Consider the following 18,386-nt stretch of genomic DNA (forward strand, 5'->3'; position numbering starts at 1 on the left):
TTGATCTCCAATTATCCTTATCCCACCCTAAATCCAGTCCCTGTTGGAGGATGAACACTTCTACTCTATCAGCCTAATATTTTATAGCAACATCTTAGCACTAAGGTGTCCATTACAGAATTGACGCTAAGCACATAGCATTGGGGCACACTGAAGATATATATATATATTGCACTCGGTGCACTGAATATATATACATTGCACTCGGTGCACATACGGTATGTAGGATGCAGCAGGCGCAGAAGAGAGGCGGGGATGGGAAAAGCAGAATGCCTGTAGCCCAGTGTATTAGGAGACCGCGCAATCGCGCACATTGTTTACGAGCACTGCATACAACATTGTAAGATGCATGTATTCTGCATGCGTGGTATTTGCTGCATTGTAGTGCATATATACACACATTTCTATATGCTTGTCAGGTGTAGGGCTGTAGGATTATATAGCATTGGGGCACACTGAATATATATATATATATATAAAATAATAATAATAATAATAACAGTTTATATACCGCAATACCGTTAAGTTCTATGCGGTTTACAATAGATTAAGCGAAGTATAAATTGATTGAATTTAAGAGGGGGGAAGAGGAGAGTTAATAGGACTGGAAATGCGTTGTTGAGGAGAAAGAGATTAATAGGACAGAGGAATCACTATGGAGGAGAAAGAAGATGAGTGGGTCAGTTGTCTATATACTTTAGGAACAGTTGAGTTTTTAGACGTTTTCTGAATTCTTCATAAGTAGTGGGCGAAAGCAGTTGATCTAGGTCAGGGGTGTCCAATGTCGGTCCTCGAGGGCCGCAATCCAGTCGGGTTTTCAGGATTTCCCCAATGAATATGCATTGAAAGCAGTGCATGCACATAGATCTCATGCGTATTCATTGGGGAAATCCTGAAAACCCGACTGGATTGCGGCCCTCGAGGACCGACATTGGACACCCCTGATCTAGGTCTTTACCACACAATGCTGCTTGATGTGAAAGAAGGTGTTCATACACTGAAAAAAAAAAAATTAAAAAAAAAAAATATATATATATATATATACACTGAATATATATATATATATATATATATTCAGTGTGCCCCAATGCTATATAATCCTACAGCCCTACACCTGACAAGTATATAGAAATGTGTGTATATATGCACTACAATGCAGCAAATACCACGCATGCAGAATACATGCATCTTACAATGCTGTATGCAGTGCGCGTACACAATGTGCGCGATTGCGCGGTCTCCTAATGCACTGGGCTCCAGGCATTCTACTTTTCCCGTCCCCGCCTCTCTTCTGCGCCTGCTGCATCCTACATGCCCTACGTGCACCGAGTGCAATGCGCTCTACCTCTGACTCTTCACTAAGATTGGCTGGTCCTGTCTATGACGTCACTGTACGGGCGAGTCTGGAGAAATGGTAAACACGAACTGCGGCAGGGAAGAACAAAAAGGGGTGGATCCCCGACCATAGAGACAAGACCCGGGGGACTGAGCCCCAGTCCGAGCAGTGTGTTTTGGTGCAGCAAGGTGAGGGGAAGTGGGAGATGCTGCGGGAGGTTGGGTCTGTCTCCAGTGCACTGGGATCTGGAGGCTATAGGGAGATTATATGTCCCTATGCGTAGGGATTGGGGATTATAGGCCGGGCGAAGATCTGGGGGGTTTTAGGGAATTGTCATTATGCACCAGAATTGATGATTAATAAAACGACAATCTGGGAGTTATAGGGATTAGGATTTACAGTATTGCACGGAGAGGGTCTGCTGTTTCTATGCACAGGGATGAAGGGCAGTAGAGACTGAAATTATCGGAGAGGATCTGCTTCCCTTTTGCACAACGATGAGGATTACAGGGAGACTCTACCCCTGTACGCTGAAATTTGTGTCTGGGGGTTAGAAGGGAGATTGTCCCTTGTCCCTGGGAGGGGAGGGAGGGGGGGGGGCAAATTATACGAGCAAAGGTATATCTGTCAAGCCCTGCATTCTGGCTCCAAGACGTGGCCAGCCTAGGTCATTAGAAGTTTCTGGAGGATCCCAAAGAATAAATCTATTTCCTGTAGCTCCTTTTCAAAGATGAGCAGTACCATTCCAGAATCTTCTTGGCTAGAAATTATGAACTTCCCCTAGGAATTTGTGCAAACCTCTTTTAAACCCATCTGCGTTAGATACCTTGGCTACATGAATTGACCCATTCATAGGGGATCAGAGGGAAAAAGAGAGGAACTGACTTCTCTGCATGAATATTGGGGACAGTGTTGTATAGTAACTAAGTAAATGCACTACAATGCAGCAAATACCACACAACCAAGTAAATGTTTTTGTAAGGAAGTACAGTATAACATTTGTTACTTTTACTGAAGTTATAATTTTGCCAATTTTCGCTACTTTTACTTAGTTACATCTGATGCTTGCAATTAAAAAATAAAAACAGAGGCAAGATGTAAATGATGATTCCTCAGTAAACCAAATGAAACAGCAAAACCGGGAACTGAATTTTGCTATTACAAACTTTGTCATGCAAACAGTAGATCATCTCATCTTAAATTTTGCTGTTCAGTGAATATAACCTATAACAACAGTGGAGTTGCGTGTGTTTACTGGTCTCCAGCCATATACAACAGCAGGGCAGGATAAATTCATCGAGGGTCCCTAGGCACACAACTACAATGGGCCCCTTGCCCCGCCCCGCCCCACCATGCGCCCATGTGGAAACAGGAAGCTGCGTCAGAGGGAAGCTTTGGGCAAGCAGCACTGCTTGCACAATTACAGTTCCCGTTGCCTTTCTTACCCGCGTTGCTTGTTTGTCATACTTTCCGTCGATGGGGGGGGGGCCCGTGTTGCCGATCGATGCTGGAGGGGCCCATCGTCATTGGAAAAAAACAATGTTGATGCTTTCCTTCATCGGGCCCCCCTGACCATTTTGGGCCCTAGGCACGTGCCTATTTGGCCTATTGGTTAATCCTGCCCTGTACAACAGTGATGAGTTGGGTCAGCTTGAAGGGGAGATGAAGCTGAAACTGGTAGCAATTCTTTCTGAATTGTGATATGTCTTTATCACAACAGACTACTAGTCATCCCATGGAAAATTTTATATTGGGGTGACTATCCACTGGATTGGTAGAGTCTTTAGAGGGGAAGTCTGCTTGTCTTTTCTTAAGATTGAAGGATTCGTACCCATTTGATGTTCTTGCATCAGTTCTCGAAGATATTCAGAGCTTGCCATTAGATGAAAAACTGTTAGAACTGATAAGGAATCCAACTTTCTGAAAGCTTTCTAATTAGACAGCATAATGATGATAATGAAGATAAAGCTAGGGTAAAGGGGATAAATGCAAGTGATGAATTAGCACAACAGGCAGTCCCCAGTTTAAGAATGCCTGACTTATGTCGAACTCGTACTTCCGAACTGGGGTCCAGCCTCTCCCTTCCTATGTCAACACACCCCTTCTTCCTCCCTTCCTGTCCATATGCGACCTTCCTCCTCCATTCCCTGTCCCAAAACATCCCTCATTGTCTTTCCCTCCATTCTGTGTCACAAATTCGTGCCTCCTGCAGGTGTTTACCTCCTATGGCTGGCTCCTTCTTCCCATCGTAATTCTCTTTGTAAAGCCGTGGCTCACAGATGACCCAGCAGCCTGATCCTTCATGCCTCCCATGGGTGTTTACCTCTCTCCTCCCAGCGACACTTCTCTTCACGAAGCTGGGCCGCTGGTTTCAGCACAAGGCTCGCGGCTGACCCGGAAGCCTTCCCTCATGTCAGAAGGAAGGCTTCTATACTGGGACCGGTGCTATTTAACTTATTTATAAATCATTTGAAAATTGGAACGACGAGTGAGGTGATTAAATTTGCAAATGACACTAAACTGTTCAAAGTTGTTAAAACACATGCGGATTGTGAAAAATTGCAGGGAGACCTTAGGAAGTTGGAAGACTGGGTGTCCAAGTGGCAGATGAAATTTAATGTGGACAAATGCAAAGTGATGCACATTAGGAAGAATAACCCGAATCACAGTTACCGGATGCTAGGGTCCACCTTGGGGGGGGGGGGGGGAGTTAGCGCCCAAGAAAAGGATCTGGGTGGCATCGTACACAATACAATGAAACTTTCTGCCCAATGTGAGGCAGCAGCCAAAAAAGCAAACAGGATGCTGGGAATTATTAAAAAAGGAATGGTTAAAAACACTAAGAATGTCATAATGCCCCTGTATCGCTCCATGGTGCAACCTCATCTGGAGTATTGCGTTCAATTCTGCTCTCCTTATCTCAAGAAAGATATAGTGACGCTAGAAAAGGTTCAAAGAAGAGCGACCAAAATGATAAAGGGGATGGAATTTCTCTTGTATGAGGAAAGACTAAAAAGGATAGGGTTCTTCAGCTTGGAAAAGTGCCTGCTGAGGGAGATATGATTGAAATAGAATGGGTACAAGTGGATCGATTTTTCACTCCATCAAAAATTGCAAAGACTAGGGGACACTCGATGAAGTTACAGGGAAATACTTTTAAAACCAATAGGAGGAAATATTTTTTCACTCAGAGAATAGTTAAGCTCTGGAACGCACTGCCAGAGGTTGTGGTAAGAGAGGATAGCATAGCTGGTTTTAAGAAAGGTTTGGACAATTTTCTGGAGGAAAAATCCATAGTCTGTTATTGAGAAAGACATGGGGGAAGCCATTGCTTGCCCTGGATCGGTAGCATGGAATATTGCTATTCCTTGGGTTTTGGCCAGGTTCTAGGGACTTGGATTGGCCACCGTGAGAACGGGCTACTGGGCTTAATGGACCTTTGGTCTGACCCAGTAAGGCTATTCTTATGTTCTTATGTAAACTTTGTACTGTACAAGATCCGAGTTATATACATAATTCAGCTTAAGAACAGTTTAAAAAACGGAACTCGTTCTTGACCTGGGGACTGCCTGTACTTCTGATTCAAATGATAATGACAATAATGATGATAAAGTATGCTTTTCTTTATGGAAGTCTAGTGTTTCAGACAGAAATTCCCTTGATCAATACCTGCAGACCAAGTCAGAAGACATCAGTAATAGTGCAGCCTTACCTAATTTGAAGGAACTTATTTTTCTTTATCAGACTGAAAAATCCACTTTGTGCTAGGGTAGTGGCTGAACACCTTTTTAACTATGCTGGATTGATATATTTGATTTCTGTTAGCCCTTCCTCCCAAAGGAGCTCAGAAGGGGTTACAAATCAGGTATTCAAGCATTTTCCATCACAGTCTATTCAATGTACCAGGGGCAGTGGAGGATCAAGCAACTTGCCCAGGGTCAGAAGGAGCAGCACACCTCAGGATGCTGAGGCTGCAGGTTTAATCACTACGCTACAATCACACTTGATAAATGAACAGTCATTTTCAAAAATTTAGTTTTACTACAAGGAAAGTGGATTGAACTGCAGGGCAATAAAGTTGTTGGGATAAAAACATTAATAGTTGCATTCATTGTAGTTGTACTTTTACTTTTTGCTCAAAAAGTAATATATTAGGTGATAACATTTTTACATAGTAACATAGTAGATGACGGCAGATAAAGACCCGAATGGTCCATCCAGTCTGCCCAACCTGATTCAATTTAAATTTTTTAATTTTTTCTTCTTAGCTATTTCTGGGCAAGAATCCAAAGCTTTACCCGGTACTGTGCTTGGGTTCCAACTGCCGAAATCTCTGTTAAGACTTACTCCAGCCCATCTACACCCTCCCAGCCATTGAAGCCCTCCCCAGCCCATCCTCCACCAAACGGCCATATACAGACACTGACCATGCAAGTCTGCCCAGTACTGGCCTTAGTTGAATATTTACTATTATTTTCTGATTCTAGATCCTCTGTGTTCATCCCACGCTTTTTTGAACTCAGTCACAGTTTTACTCTCCATCACCTCTCTCGGGAGCGCATTCCAGGCATCCACCACCCTCTCCGTAAAGTAGAATTTCCTAACATTGCTCTTGAATCTACCACCCCTCAACCTAAGTAAATGTTTTTATGTGTTTTTCACTGTTCTTTTAAAGTATTAAAATATATATGCATTTTTACTTTTACTTAAGTACTTTGAACAACACTAATTTTTGGACTATAGGAGAAATGTTAATATAAGGAGTAGGTGTTCAAAGATGTAGGGTCTGATGTATTAAAGACATTTGGGGGGGAAAAAAACAATAGTGCATCTATCTGGCGGATAGCTGCCTGTTAAGCAGGTAACAGAGAGCTGACCTGCATTAGTCAACAAAATGCAACTAGATAGATTTTCAACCCCCTGTAATAACTTGCTTACTTTTCATAGCGCACAGATGGGCCCATGTATAAGAAACATTCCAGGGGGCATATGGTAGATATACAGGCTGTGCACTTAGATACCTGCCACTAACGCGCCTAATTTTACAACTTCATTTTCTTTCAGCTAAATGAGCACATACATTTTAACTTTGATTAAAATGTGCATGAGTAGCTTGTGTTTGAAAATTGGCAAGCTTTGTGCAGGTTGCAAGGCTGTGTGAGACTGCTGTTGGCAATCTTACTGAAAACTTATTATTATAAATCCGAGCACCAAGACTATTTCATGGTCATACAGCAGGGTAAGGGGTCAGTTATGGTCTTTACTGCCTTATTCTGACCCTTTTGACATTGTCTTCCTGTAGACATGGCCTCCATCTTGAAGAGGGGTTTTCCATTGGTGGGCAGAACCCTGGCTGATTCCCCGCCCTCTCTGTTGAGTGGCGGTTTTCCAAATTCCAGCGTGCAAAGGTGGAGGACTAATGGCCAAGCAGAGGTAAGAAAGAAGGTTTTCTAGTTACGAGTAGTCTTCCTACATGTTGTATGACTTCTAGGAACCTTGGGTTTCCTTTTTTCTCTGTCTTGGTCCACAGGACATCGGCAACACACAAGTTCAGCTTCTGGGAGGCTGTATCTGGAATTCAGCCTCACCCTTTGCCAGTCTGGACAGCCCCCTGAGTGCTTTCAGGTCTTCTGGACTGAGACAAGAGACACCCACCTTGGTTTCCCCCTCTGTACTGTGGCGTACTGGGACACAAAGAGCTACAGAAATGCGGTTTATGAAAGGAGTCACTCGAGTGCCATGTCCAGTGCCCACAGCACGATTTTTTCATCAGAACACAGCGGCTACTGAAGGGCTGACTGCAGAGGATTTACGGAAAGCCAGAGAATCCAAACTGGGGCCTATTCGTCCATACCGGCAAATGGTATGATCGTTATTATGGCAGAAGTGCAGCTACTCTCATCTTATACAGGGTTGGCACTGGAAGAACCACACTTCCAGCAATTTAGTGCCTCCTCTAGCATTGCTGTTCAGTGCCATCCCTAGGAGGAAAGCACCACCAGCAGTGTGGTAGTTCCTTCAGTGCTTCCTTGCAACAGAAAGTCTAAAAGTGTGTCGCAAACTGTGTGACTTGGCAAATTCCAGATGTGCCGTGAGATGCTGGCAAGGAGGAGAGGTGCCGGCTGACTGCTTACAGGACGTGTCTCTCGCGACGAGAGGCACGTCTTGTAGTCAGTCAGCCGGTGCCTCTCCTTGTCGGCACCTTTGCTACTTCTCCTCACCTCTCTTTCTGCAGCTCCCCCCTCCCCAGCACCCCCCACCGGCAGTAATAGGAGGCTCAGGGCCACGGCTGGAGGACATCAGCTCATGCGAAGACATTGACATGATGACATCACGTGCGTCCGCACATTTCCAGGTGCCCTCCAGCCGCTGCCATGAGATTAGTGTGCCACAGCTTGAAAAGTTTGCGACACTCTGGTCTAAAAAGAGAGCATCTGCTCTTGTACTACCCTGCATTATCAGCACTGGAGTAGCAGTGCTGTCCCTCCACCAATCCTAATTCAATCCTAATCCTGACAACTTTACTTTGTGTCTTTATAGCTGAGTGATAAAGCTCGGGAGCAGAAGGTTCCAGCAACACGCCTGGGGAGACTGGCAAATTTTGGAGGTAAGGGAAGGGCAAGGGGGAACATTTTATGACGGGGTTATCTACCTGCCCCACCTCACACCTAAATTTGCTTTTTCCTGTTGTTCCTGTACCCCTTTCACTTTCAACCATAGTGAGAAAGAATGGCATGCCTGAGACCTGCTGCTCCCATCACCATTTGTTTTCTTTTGCTCTGTTCCTGACTTTCTCTGCTTCCCCTTCTTCTCCTTCATCCCTTCTGCCTACCACACACAGTATGTCAGTATTAAGAACGTTTTAGTGATTGACCATGTTGGTTCTTGTTTTGCAGGACTGGCAGTGGGCATTGGGATCGGAGCGCTGGTAGAGGCTGCAAAAAAGTCATTACGACCTGATGGGAATACAGAAGGTAAGTGGCATGCTCTGGTAGTGGGTGGATAGTATTAGGTTGACCAGTTCTGCTGCCAGTTTTTTTTTTTATTATCTGGGTAATTTATAATAGGTTTCTGGAAATGAGCATGAAGTGGAGATAAATAGGTTAGTGTACTGTCTGAAAACAGCAATTGGGTGTTCCCTTTAAAGTTCCTTTGCTTTGAAGAGCCATCTTGACTTTGGAAGGCCAAACCCTAATTTCTCCTTATATTAAAAGGAGGAATTAAAAAATATATCCAGGTCTTTCACCATCTTGCAAAAAAAGAGACAATAAACTATAACAGCTTGATACATTTTAGTTTCAGTACAGGTTTAGAGACTTGTCCTATCACCACTGCACTCACATTTCCCAGAAGTGTTTCCCTTAAAAAGCCTTTTATGTTTAAAGTTGGCTGTCCTCATTTTGGTTGCTTTGCTTTCTTCTCTGTGGTCTAGGGCAATTTCAGAGTCAGCAGAGTCTCTTGTCAGTTGTGACTAGGCCAATCGCCATGGTAACGCTGCCAGGGACAAAGAATGCTCAACCTGACTTGTTTTTCTTCTTCCGCCTCCCTCTAAGTAAAAATGTGCTGGAGTGACTCGCAGTTCAGCCTGTTTACCCGTGTGACCAGCATTCTTAAAAAAAACTTTGTGTTCTGCTCTATGGGCAAGGTTCCTGTTATTGCTTCACTCACAGCAGCATTAAGATCCACTGAGAGTTTGACTGCCATATTGAGTCCAAGGGTTCATTCTTCCGTGTCCTAAGTTGGTTTTATTTATTAGGTATACTGGCATTTGTCATAAACACCAAAGTAGTTTACAACAGTAGCACCCAAGGGGAAGATCGTCACAAAATAAAAGAAAAGGTGGGGCAGACAGATGAGACCCAAGTGGTTTGATAGGACAAGATTGTAAGGCACAGACAAAAGGAAGGGGCCTTTATAAAAAGAACCACAGCAGATATTGGAGGTAGTTCTATAAGTTAAGTGGTAGCATTGGTTAAATGCATAAATGTTAAGAATACTAGCATATACTTGTGTACTTGAGCAGGCAGTGGGGGCGGGGCTAGGGTGGGATTAGGATGTTACAGGATGGGAATGGGCAGAACTGGGCGGGCCTAGGGGGTGGGGCTAGGGAATTCAGATTTTCTAATTGGAAAATCTGACAAGCTTAGTTCTGCAAATACCCACATAACTTACATAGCACATTTTTGCAAGGAGGGCATACACAGAAGTGGGACATGGGCATTGTGTCATACCCATCGCGTGGCATCCGTGGACTTCCTCCCTGCCCAATGTGATTTGAAGAGGTTAACAAGATGCTAGAAATTATTAGGAAATGAATGGTAAATAAGACCAAGAATCCGCTATAATAAAACCTTTAGCGTGCATGTGCACTTCAAACTCCATTTGTCCGTGCTCCGTGCCTCTGTGCCATGCATGCGCAGTGCCTGCCTCAGCTGATTTCTTGCCTTCTGCCATGATCTCCAACGCTGGCTGACTTCCTGCCTTCTGACTACGCTGCTGCTGCCGGGATGCCTCTTCTCACCTCCGGACCAACAGCGGCAGTAGCCGTGGTTTTATCAAGCAGCCACGGGGCATTTGCTAGGCCGGCCCACTTCAATAATGCGAGGTGGGCTGGCCTAGCAAAAGCCCTGAGGCTTCCCAGGCTAGCGGATGCTGGACAGGGGGAGCAGGGAAGGGGGGAGGTAAAAGTAAGGGAGAAGGGCTACTGCTGGACAGGGGGAATAGGGAAGGGGTGCTTCTGTACAGGGGGTAGGTAAAAGGAAGGGAGAAGGGCTACTGCTGGACAGGGGGAGCAGGGAAGGGGTGCTGCTGGACAGGGTGGAGGTAAAAGTAAGGGAGAAGGGCTACAGCTGGACAGGGAGCAGGGAAGGGGTGCTGCTGGACAGAGGGGAGATAAAAGGAAGAGAGAAGGGCTACTGCTGGATGGGGGGGAGCAGGGAAGGGGTACTGCTGGACAGGGTGGAAGTAAAAGGAAGGGAGAAGGGCTACTGCTGGACAGGGGGAGCAGGGAAGGGGTGTTGCTGGACAGGGGGGAAAGACAGACAGCAGGCAGGGAGAGAGACAGAAAGACAGACAGACAGGGGGCCAGGGAGAGAGACAGAAAGACAGACAGACAGGCAGGAGGCAGGGAGAGAGACAGACAGACAGACTGGGGGCAGGGAGAGAGACAGAAAGAAAGAAAGACGGGGCTAGGGAGAGAGACAGAGAGAAAGAAAGACAGACATACAGCAAGAAAGAGAAATAAAGAAATGCCTAAGTCTACACATCTATTCTAGCACCTGTTAATGTAACGGGCTAAAAAACTAGTATTATAATATTCTGTATTGCTCCATGGTGCTACTTCACTTTGAGTATTGTGTTCGGTTCTGGTTGCCATATCTCAAAGGGAATATAGCAGAGTTGGAAAGGGTTCAGGGAAGAGTGACCAACATGATAAAGGAGATGGTACTCCTTTCATATGAGGAGGGACTGAAGAGGTTAGAGCTTTTCACCATGGAGAAAAGATGGCTAGAGGAGGATATGATTGAGGTCTGTGGAATCCTGAGTAGTATAGAATGGGTAAAAGTAAATTGATTTTTCACTCTCAAAAAATGCAATGACCAAGGGACACCCAATGAAATTACATGGTAATACTTTTAAAACATATAGGAGGAAATATTTTTTCACTCAGATTAGTTAAGCTCTGGAACTCATTGAGGATGTGTTAACAGCGGTTGGTGTGTCTGGGTTTAAAATAGGTTTGGACTAGTTCCTGGAGAAAATGTCCATACTCTTCTATTGAGATAGACAGATAGACAATGAGGGGGGGGGGGGAGTTGCCACTGCTTGCCCTTGGATCAGTAGCATGGAATGTTGCTACTATCTAGGTTTCTGCCAGGTACTTGTGATCTGAATTAGCCACTGTTGGAAACAGGATACTGAGTCAGACCATTGGTCTGACCCAGTATGGCTGCTCTTATATTCACAAAGCCTCAGACTGGAACCTTAATGAGCTAAGTAAATCTCTATGGCCTAGATTAACTTCAGTGTTTTCCTGTAGGGTCACGTTTTTTGACCTCTGGTGCTCTCCTATCCGAAGCAAATGCAGAGAGGATTGTGAGGACGCTGTGCAAAGTTCGGGGAGCAGCCCTGAAACTCGGTCAGATGCTGAGTATCCAAGGTGAGAATTGAAGGGGGGATATGCAGATAACTGTAAGGGTGAGGGCAGTAGGGACAATCCAAAGCAGGAGGCAGAAGGGTCAGCCAGAGGAAGGATGGAGGTTAATTTTGAGCTGCCAGCATTCTGAGCATCAGTAGAAAGAAAGAATTTATGCATAACATTTATTATATCTTAATTGATCAATTAGACTATCAAGGCAGTTTACAAGTTAAGAAAAACATACACATTCATCCATACGAAAAGGAGAAAAAAAGAAGAAACAAATTTGCCTCGCGAAAAAGTGAAAATGTACAACAAAAGAGGCAAGCGAGATGTCTAAACTAGAGAATGACACGGGGAAAAATTTTGTCCCCGTCCCCATGAGCTCGGTCCCCGTCCTGTCCCCGCAAACCAACTGATCCCATCCGCACAAACTATCTCCCTTCTGTGTTCCTATTTTCCTCATTTCTAATATCTCCCCTCTGTATCTGTATATTCCCTCCTGTGTCAGGCATTGCCCCCCTCCCCCCTCCACGGTATCCATATACCATCCCCATGTATCTCCCCTTTATGTCTCTGTCCCTGTACCCCCATGCACATAATTTCCCCTCTGTTTGTTACTTTCTTGTGTCCAGATTTCACCTCTCTTCCTTTTCCACACCAATGTGTCTCTCTCCTCTCCAACTCCATCTAGCTTCTTTCCCTCTTTCTCCCCCTGCTTCCAGCATCTGGCTCACCTGCCTGTCCTTCTCCCCTTTCTCTTTCCTGCTGTGGGTTCAATATTTGTCTTTTTCTTACTTCATCCCCTTGGCCCAGCATCTCTTTCCCTTTCACTCCCTCCTTCCTACTGTGAGGGAACACTGCTGTCTTCATCTCCAAAGCCTGGAAAGCTGTATGTTACATGACAGACTTCAGTGCTGAATTGGGTCTGGCAGTTCATCTCTCTTCCTCTCCCTCCTACTACTCCTGCCCCGTCCCCCCTCCCTTCCCTTCCCCTCCCCATGGACCCAAGTGCGCTATCCCAGTTGAGTCAGAGTCTGAGAACCCAGCTCTGAGCCCAGAATCGGCAAGTGAGGCACTCAAGCCTGCCACTGCTGCATCAGAGAAAGAATGGATGGCCCTGGGAGGCCCTACTCCTCAGCCAATTTTGCTTTGGTGTCCTTTTTTCCCCCCAAGCTCTATGGGAAACTCTGTCCCCAACAGCATCCCCCTCCCTCCCTCACCCTTACCCTTACCTTCGCTGGCGATTTTTCTCTTAACAAGCAGCCAGAGCATTTTCTGAAGTCGCGTGCGGCTGGCTGCTTGAAACTTCTTATCTGCTCTGACGCAACTTTCTGTTTCTGGTTGTGTCTGAGGAGAAATTTCAGGCAGCCAGCCAGCCGCATGCAACTTCAGAAAATGCTCCGGCTGCTTGTTAAGAGAAAAATCACCAGCAAAGGCAAGGGAGGAAGGGAGATGCTCAGACTGCGCGATCGGCTTTTGCAACGTTCCCTCAATTAACGGCGGGGACAAGGCCATTCACCGCTCCATGGGGCACTGAATGGCCTTGTCCCTGTACCTGCGGTGACCAGGATTTTTTTCATCCCCTTTTCGGCGGGTAACTGTCACTATATCATTCTCTAGTCTAAACCACCAAAACAGTTGCATATATTGTGATCAAGTTCATAAATTAGAGTATGTCCAGTAAATCTGGACAATATGAAATGAAGAACTCAAAAACTGTACAACTCCACTTCCGATCCCTGCGCTTCCGCATTCTATGTTCAGATTTACGAATTGGAGACCAAACTCTACTCAAGTTACCTTCTAGTTCCCTGAGAAAGGCATAGCCGAAACTGGGATCCTAGTCGGGACTTCATCAAAAAATTGGTTTCCCAATCAAGTAACCATATCTGGTTTTCACTGGACATACTCTAATTTATGGACTTGATTACAATAAATGTAACTGTTTTGGTGGTTTAGACATCTCGGTTGCCTCTTTTGTTGAACATTTTCACATTCATCCATACAGCATAAGAAAGCTACCTAAAAAGTCATCCAACCAACAGTACAATAAATAGTTACAAGAATAGGTAACCAGATGAAGCCTTTTTTGTCTCTCTCTCTCAGATGATGCCTTTGTGAACCCCACCCTGCAGAAGATATTTGAGCGTGTCCGGCAGGGGGCTGACTTCATGCCTACTAAGCAAATGATTGTAAGTACAACAGAGGGGTGAGAGAGGGCTGAAATCCATCCCACCAGTCACCCTCTGCCTTCTTTTATATCAGAACCTCCCCCTCTATCACATCACAAGATATCGCTCTCAATAGCGGTTCAGGAGCAGGTTGCAACTGCTTACTTTTGCAGAGTTTGTTAGGAGATAGGCAAAACCCAATAGCAGATCATTCCCCACCTTTAAAAGTAAGAGCCAGGAAGAGGAATTGTCTTACATTATACTGTAATTTTCTTCCAAAAATATCTTTCCTTTCCCCTCCCCCCCTTCCCTCTTGCAGAAAGTGCTGAACTCAGAGCTGGGCCCCGGCTGGCAGGAACAGCTGGAATTTTTTGAGGAGCGGCCCTTTGCAGCAGCCTCCATTGGACAGGTGCACCTTGCGAGGCTGAAGGATGGTCGAGATGTAGCCATGAAGATCCAGGTAAACTGTTCTAGGCCTTCATTGCTCTACCTCCTAATGGGAGTGAATTGGAACTAGCCAACAATGTATGGGTTGTGTTTTACGTTTCCCTCTCTCTGACTGCAGTACCCGGGTATAGCCCAGAGCATTGATAGTGATGTCAGGAACCTGATGGCAGTCTTGAACCTGAGCAATGCTTTACCAGAAGGTAGGTCATCTGTTTTTTTTCTCTTTTAGTACCCCTTGTCAGGGCTGCATCATTTCTGGAAATCTCAGAGCTAATAATGCTGGGGAAGACAACTAAATAATAGAACATTGTAGAATAAAAAAGAGAGACCTATCAGAGATATCTCACTTCCAGGTAGAGGAAAAGTATTACAGGAAGGTTTCATTAGTCAGTGCTGGGAACAGGAAAATACAGATTTTCTATCCGCCTTACACATTGTTAACAGTTTCATATATACCGCTTCCAAGCTGTGATTATCATAAGTACAGCCCATAATTGTACATAGAAGGCTTTTTGGTTCCATCTCTGCAGTGTAACACCTGATCATTTTTCTCATGGACAATGAATACTCATTCATTCGGCTTGAGTCTGTACACAAGAGAAAGGTGACATTTCCAGATGCTTGGGGTTTTTTTTTACTCAGTTACAGGATTACAGAGGGTTCTCTAGAAGCTACTATAAGCAGCACATTCTGAATTATCTCACCTGCTTGGTAAGATTTACTTAATAATAATAATAATAATAATAATAATCAATTTATATACCGCAAGGCCGTAAAGTTCTATGCGGTTTACAGTAGTTTAAAAACAAAAACCAATAAAAGAAGTTGAATAGAACTAAAAAAAGTTAAAACCCAATAATTAGAGACACTAAAATGATCAAAATAGTGCATTAAAATTTTTACGAGTTAGCTACCTAAATACTTTGAAAACATATATTTTTAGATGTCTCTTAAATTCCCCATAAGTGTCAGTAAGGAAAAGCAATTGTTCTAAATCCTTACCCCATAACGCTGCTTGATATGAAAAAAGATTTTGATGAAGTTTTTTAAGTTTACATCCTCTAACAGGGGAAAAAACAAAATTCTGATGTGAGTTTCTCTTATGTCTGTTAGTTGCAAAAGAGAAAAGCTCAATTATATATATTTAGGAGCTAAACCAAACAAAGCCTTAAAACAGAAGCAACCAAACTTAGGGCTCCTTTTACGAAGGGGAGCTAGCGTTTTTAGCGCACGCACCGGATTAGTGTGCGCTAGCCAAAAAACTACCGCCTGCTCAAGAGGAGGTGGTAGCGGCTAGCGCTCGCGGCATTTTAGCGTGCGCTATTCCGCGCGTTATGGACCTAACGCGCCTTCATTAAAGGAGCCCTTAAACTTCACCCGTGCCTCCATTGGCAGCCAATGCAGTACTCGATGGGAGGGTGTTACGTGATCGTATTTCTTCAACCTAAAAATCAGCCTGACCACCGCATTTTGTACTATTTGGAGTCGTTGCATATTCTTCTGGGAAATTGCCAAATAGGCAATATTGCAGTAATCAAGCTGGCTTAGTATAAGAGTCTGTACCAAAATACTCCTCCAGTTTTCTGATGCATTCACATTCCTCGGTACACTTAAAAAGATTTTCACATTCTGTTATCCCTTTTTTTCCATTCTCTAACAGACCAGATAGTCCTACAATCCCTTCTCCCTCAGATATGCTCTGAGCTTGTCCCTTGCTGTCTTGAATTCAAATATTGTCCTCTTCTCACCTGCCTTCCACTATATCTTACTGTAAAGAACTATATCCTTATATTATTCCTGAATCTGCCCCCCTCATTCCAGAGCTTGTTTTTCATTGAGACCCATCTCCTGTGCATTTGTACCATGGAGGTATTTTAGAAGGATAAGTGAGGTGTGGAAAACAGCAACAAAGGTCCACAGGCAATTAGAAATAAGTAATACATCTAAAATAAATAATTTTATACAATAAAATACAAAATTAGGGCTTCAAATTAATCACAGTTAACTGCAATCAATGCATTATTAATTACAATTAAAGAAAATCATGTGGCAGCATCTCTTGTCTCTTCTAATCTCCTCTAAATATCTCTTCTACTCTCTTCTACTCATAATCCCTGTCCTCAGTGCGATCCAGCATCTATCCCCTAACCTGCAACTCAACATCACTCCCTTCCCCCCAACTCCAATCTGCTTTAGAGATGATCTTCTGTTGGTCCATGGCAGCAGCAGCGATGCACATACAATGCCAGTGGCCTGCTTCAAAGCTTTCCCTCTGACCCATCATGCAGAAACAGGAAGTGATGTCAGAGGAGCCAGGATGGGCCAGAGGGAAAGCTTTGGAGCAGGCCACAGGCAGTGTATGTACAGTGCTGTTGCTGATGTGGGCCAACAGAAGACCGTGGAGGAGGGCTGAGAGGGGATTGAGGGGCAGATACTGATCCCGAGGTGGGGGGAGGGGAGTGAGCAACAGACCTGTGAGCAGAAATGGAGAGGCCACCAGTGGAAGCTATAGCTGAAGCAGTGAGCTCCAGCAGCCATGAGAAGAGCTTGGCAATGCTCACCAAGTTTGCATCACTACTCATGGGAGTGGAGGGGAGGGAGAGAAAGAGAGATAATGGACCTGGGGGAAGAGGAAAGGGAGGGAAGGAAGAGAAAGGGAGAGATGTTGGATTATCAGTTCTTTAGGGAAGGTAGGGTTATCAGTCCTTTAGGGAAAGGGAGGGGGATGGGATTTGATATAGCACCTTTCTATGGTTACAGTGAAAGTGGTTTACATATTATATTCAGACTAGTATTTAAGCCCGTTACATTAACGGGTGCTAGAATAGATGTGTAGACTTTTAGCACAATTGGTCGCTGAGGCGTTTCTTTCTTTCTTACTTTATGTTTTTTATCTCTCTCCCTGGCCCCCTTTCTTTCTGTCTCTGTCCCCCTGTGTGTCTTTGTCTCTTTCCTGGCCCCCTGTCTTACTGTCTCTCTCCCTGGCTGTCTGTCAGTCTTTCTTTGTTTCTGTATCTTCTCCCTACGCGAGTGTGGGGCAGTTGTAGGCGCGCAAGCGCACTCCTTCCGGCCACGGACATACGGAACATGCAGGTAGGAGTGCGCATGCGCCGCTTAGGGTTTTATTATGTAGTCATTAAACCCGTTACATTAACGGGTGCTAGAATATATGTCTGTCTGTCTCCCTCCCACTGACTTCTTAGCCCCCTTTCTCTGTCTGTCTTTCTGTCCCTCTCCCTGCCCCTGTGTCTTTCTTTCTTTCTGTCTCCCTCCCTCCCGCTGTCTGTCTGTCATTTTTCCCCATTTCCCTATGCAGCAGCATTTCCATCCCACTTCCCTCCTATCCCCCTCCCCCTTTTCTGTGCAGAAGCAGCAGCGATATTTCCCTTCCCCTCCAAGTCCCTGTATAGCAGTAGCAGCATTTTCCCCCACCCCCCTTTCCCTTCTCTTACCGTGATCTGTTCTTCTCTTACCTGCTCCGTTCGGCCCCTCCCCCTTCTTTTACTGCCATTGTTCTGCTGTTCTGGCCTGCTCCTGACCCTCCCACCGCCGACAAACCTCCGGGCTCCAGCCGCGTAGGCAGCACTTTAAACACGCTGCTTTGTGGCCTTCTACTGCAGATTTCCTCTGCCGCGTCTGTCTCCGATGATGTCATCAGAGACGCGGCAGAGGAAATCGGCAGTAGAAGGGTGCGAAGCAGCGTGTTTAAAGTGCTGCCTACGCCGCTGGAGCCGGGAGGTTTGTGGAGGGTCAATGGGCGGAGCGGGGCTGCTCTCCACCACTCGGTTGCTGCCACTGCCCCACAGGGCCGCGAGTGTGTTGTAGTCGTGCATGTGCACTTCTTCAGGCCACAGACATACGGAACATGCAAGTGGAAGTGCACATGCGCGGCTTAGGGTTTTATATTATAAGATGCTTATTTTGTATCTGGAGCAATAGAGTCGCAAGGAGCTACCGTGGGAAATAAATGAATTGATAAAATGCCTTTAATTGTGTGATTAATTATGATCAAACATTTTAATCGAAATACAGCCTTAAATTAAATCAATGGGGGTCAATATTCAGCAGGGTTTAAGAGATCAGGAGAGGCTTCTGTTCATTTAAACCCCACTCATGGGTATTCCTGGACATTCTGTGGCACTTAACTGCACAGTGCTGCTGAATAGCCCCTCTGAATGCCTCAGCATTGTGTGGTTAGTGTTGTGGTAGTCAATGGTTGGAGTGAGGGAAGAGCTGCCTGTTATGCAGGCACTGGCTTTATTCAGTGCTGGTGCCTATCTAGCTAAGTAGG

The 18,386-nt window shown here is 45.1% G+C and overlaps 1 protein-coding gene across 1 annotated transcript in view; it reads left to right on the plus strand.

Moving 5' to 3' along the window:
- The first annotated feature begins 1,367 nt into the window (after window positions 1-1,367).
- LOC117365912 (atypical kinase COQ8A, mitochondrial-like) overlaps window positions 1,368-18,386 on the plus strand; it is a 28,666-nt gene continuing 11,647 nt past the window's right edge. Inside the window, exons 1-9 of the mRNA XM_033956854.1 lie at window positions 1,368-1,524; window positions 6,639-6,769; window positions 6,867-7,199; window positions 7,877-7,943; window positions 8,233-8,310; window positions 11,376-11,495; window positions 13,584-13,669; window positions 13,968-14,108; window positions 14,214-14,295. Coding sequence (XP_033812745.1) covers window positions 6,641-6,769; window positions 6,867-7,199; window positions 7,877-7,943; window positions 8,233-8,310; window positions 11,376-11,495; window positions 13,584-13,669; window positions 13,968-14,108; window positions 14,214-14,295 — 1,036 coding nt within the window. The 5' untranslated portion in view covers window positions 1,368-1,524; window positions 6,639-6,640. The remainder of the gene's footprint in view (window positions 1,525-6,638; window positions 6,770-6,866; window positions 7,200-7,876; window positions 7,944-8,232; window positions 8,311-11,375; window positions 11,496-13,583; window positions 13,670-13,967; window positions 14,109-14,213; window positions 14,296-18,386) is intronic.

This window comes from Geotrypetes seraphini, chromosome 8 (assembly GCF_902459505.1).
Source record: "Geotrypetes seraphini chromosome 8, aGeoSer1.1, whole genome shotgun sequence".
In the NCBI taxonomy this organism is placed as follows: domain Eukaryota; kingdom Metazoa; phylum Chordata; class Amphibia; order Gymnophiona; family Dermophiidae; genus Geotrypetes; species Geotrypetes seraphini.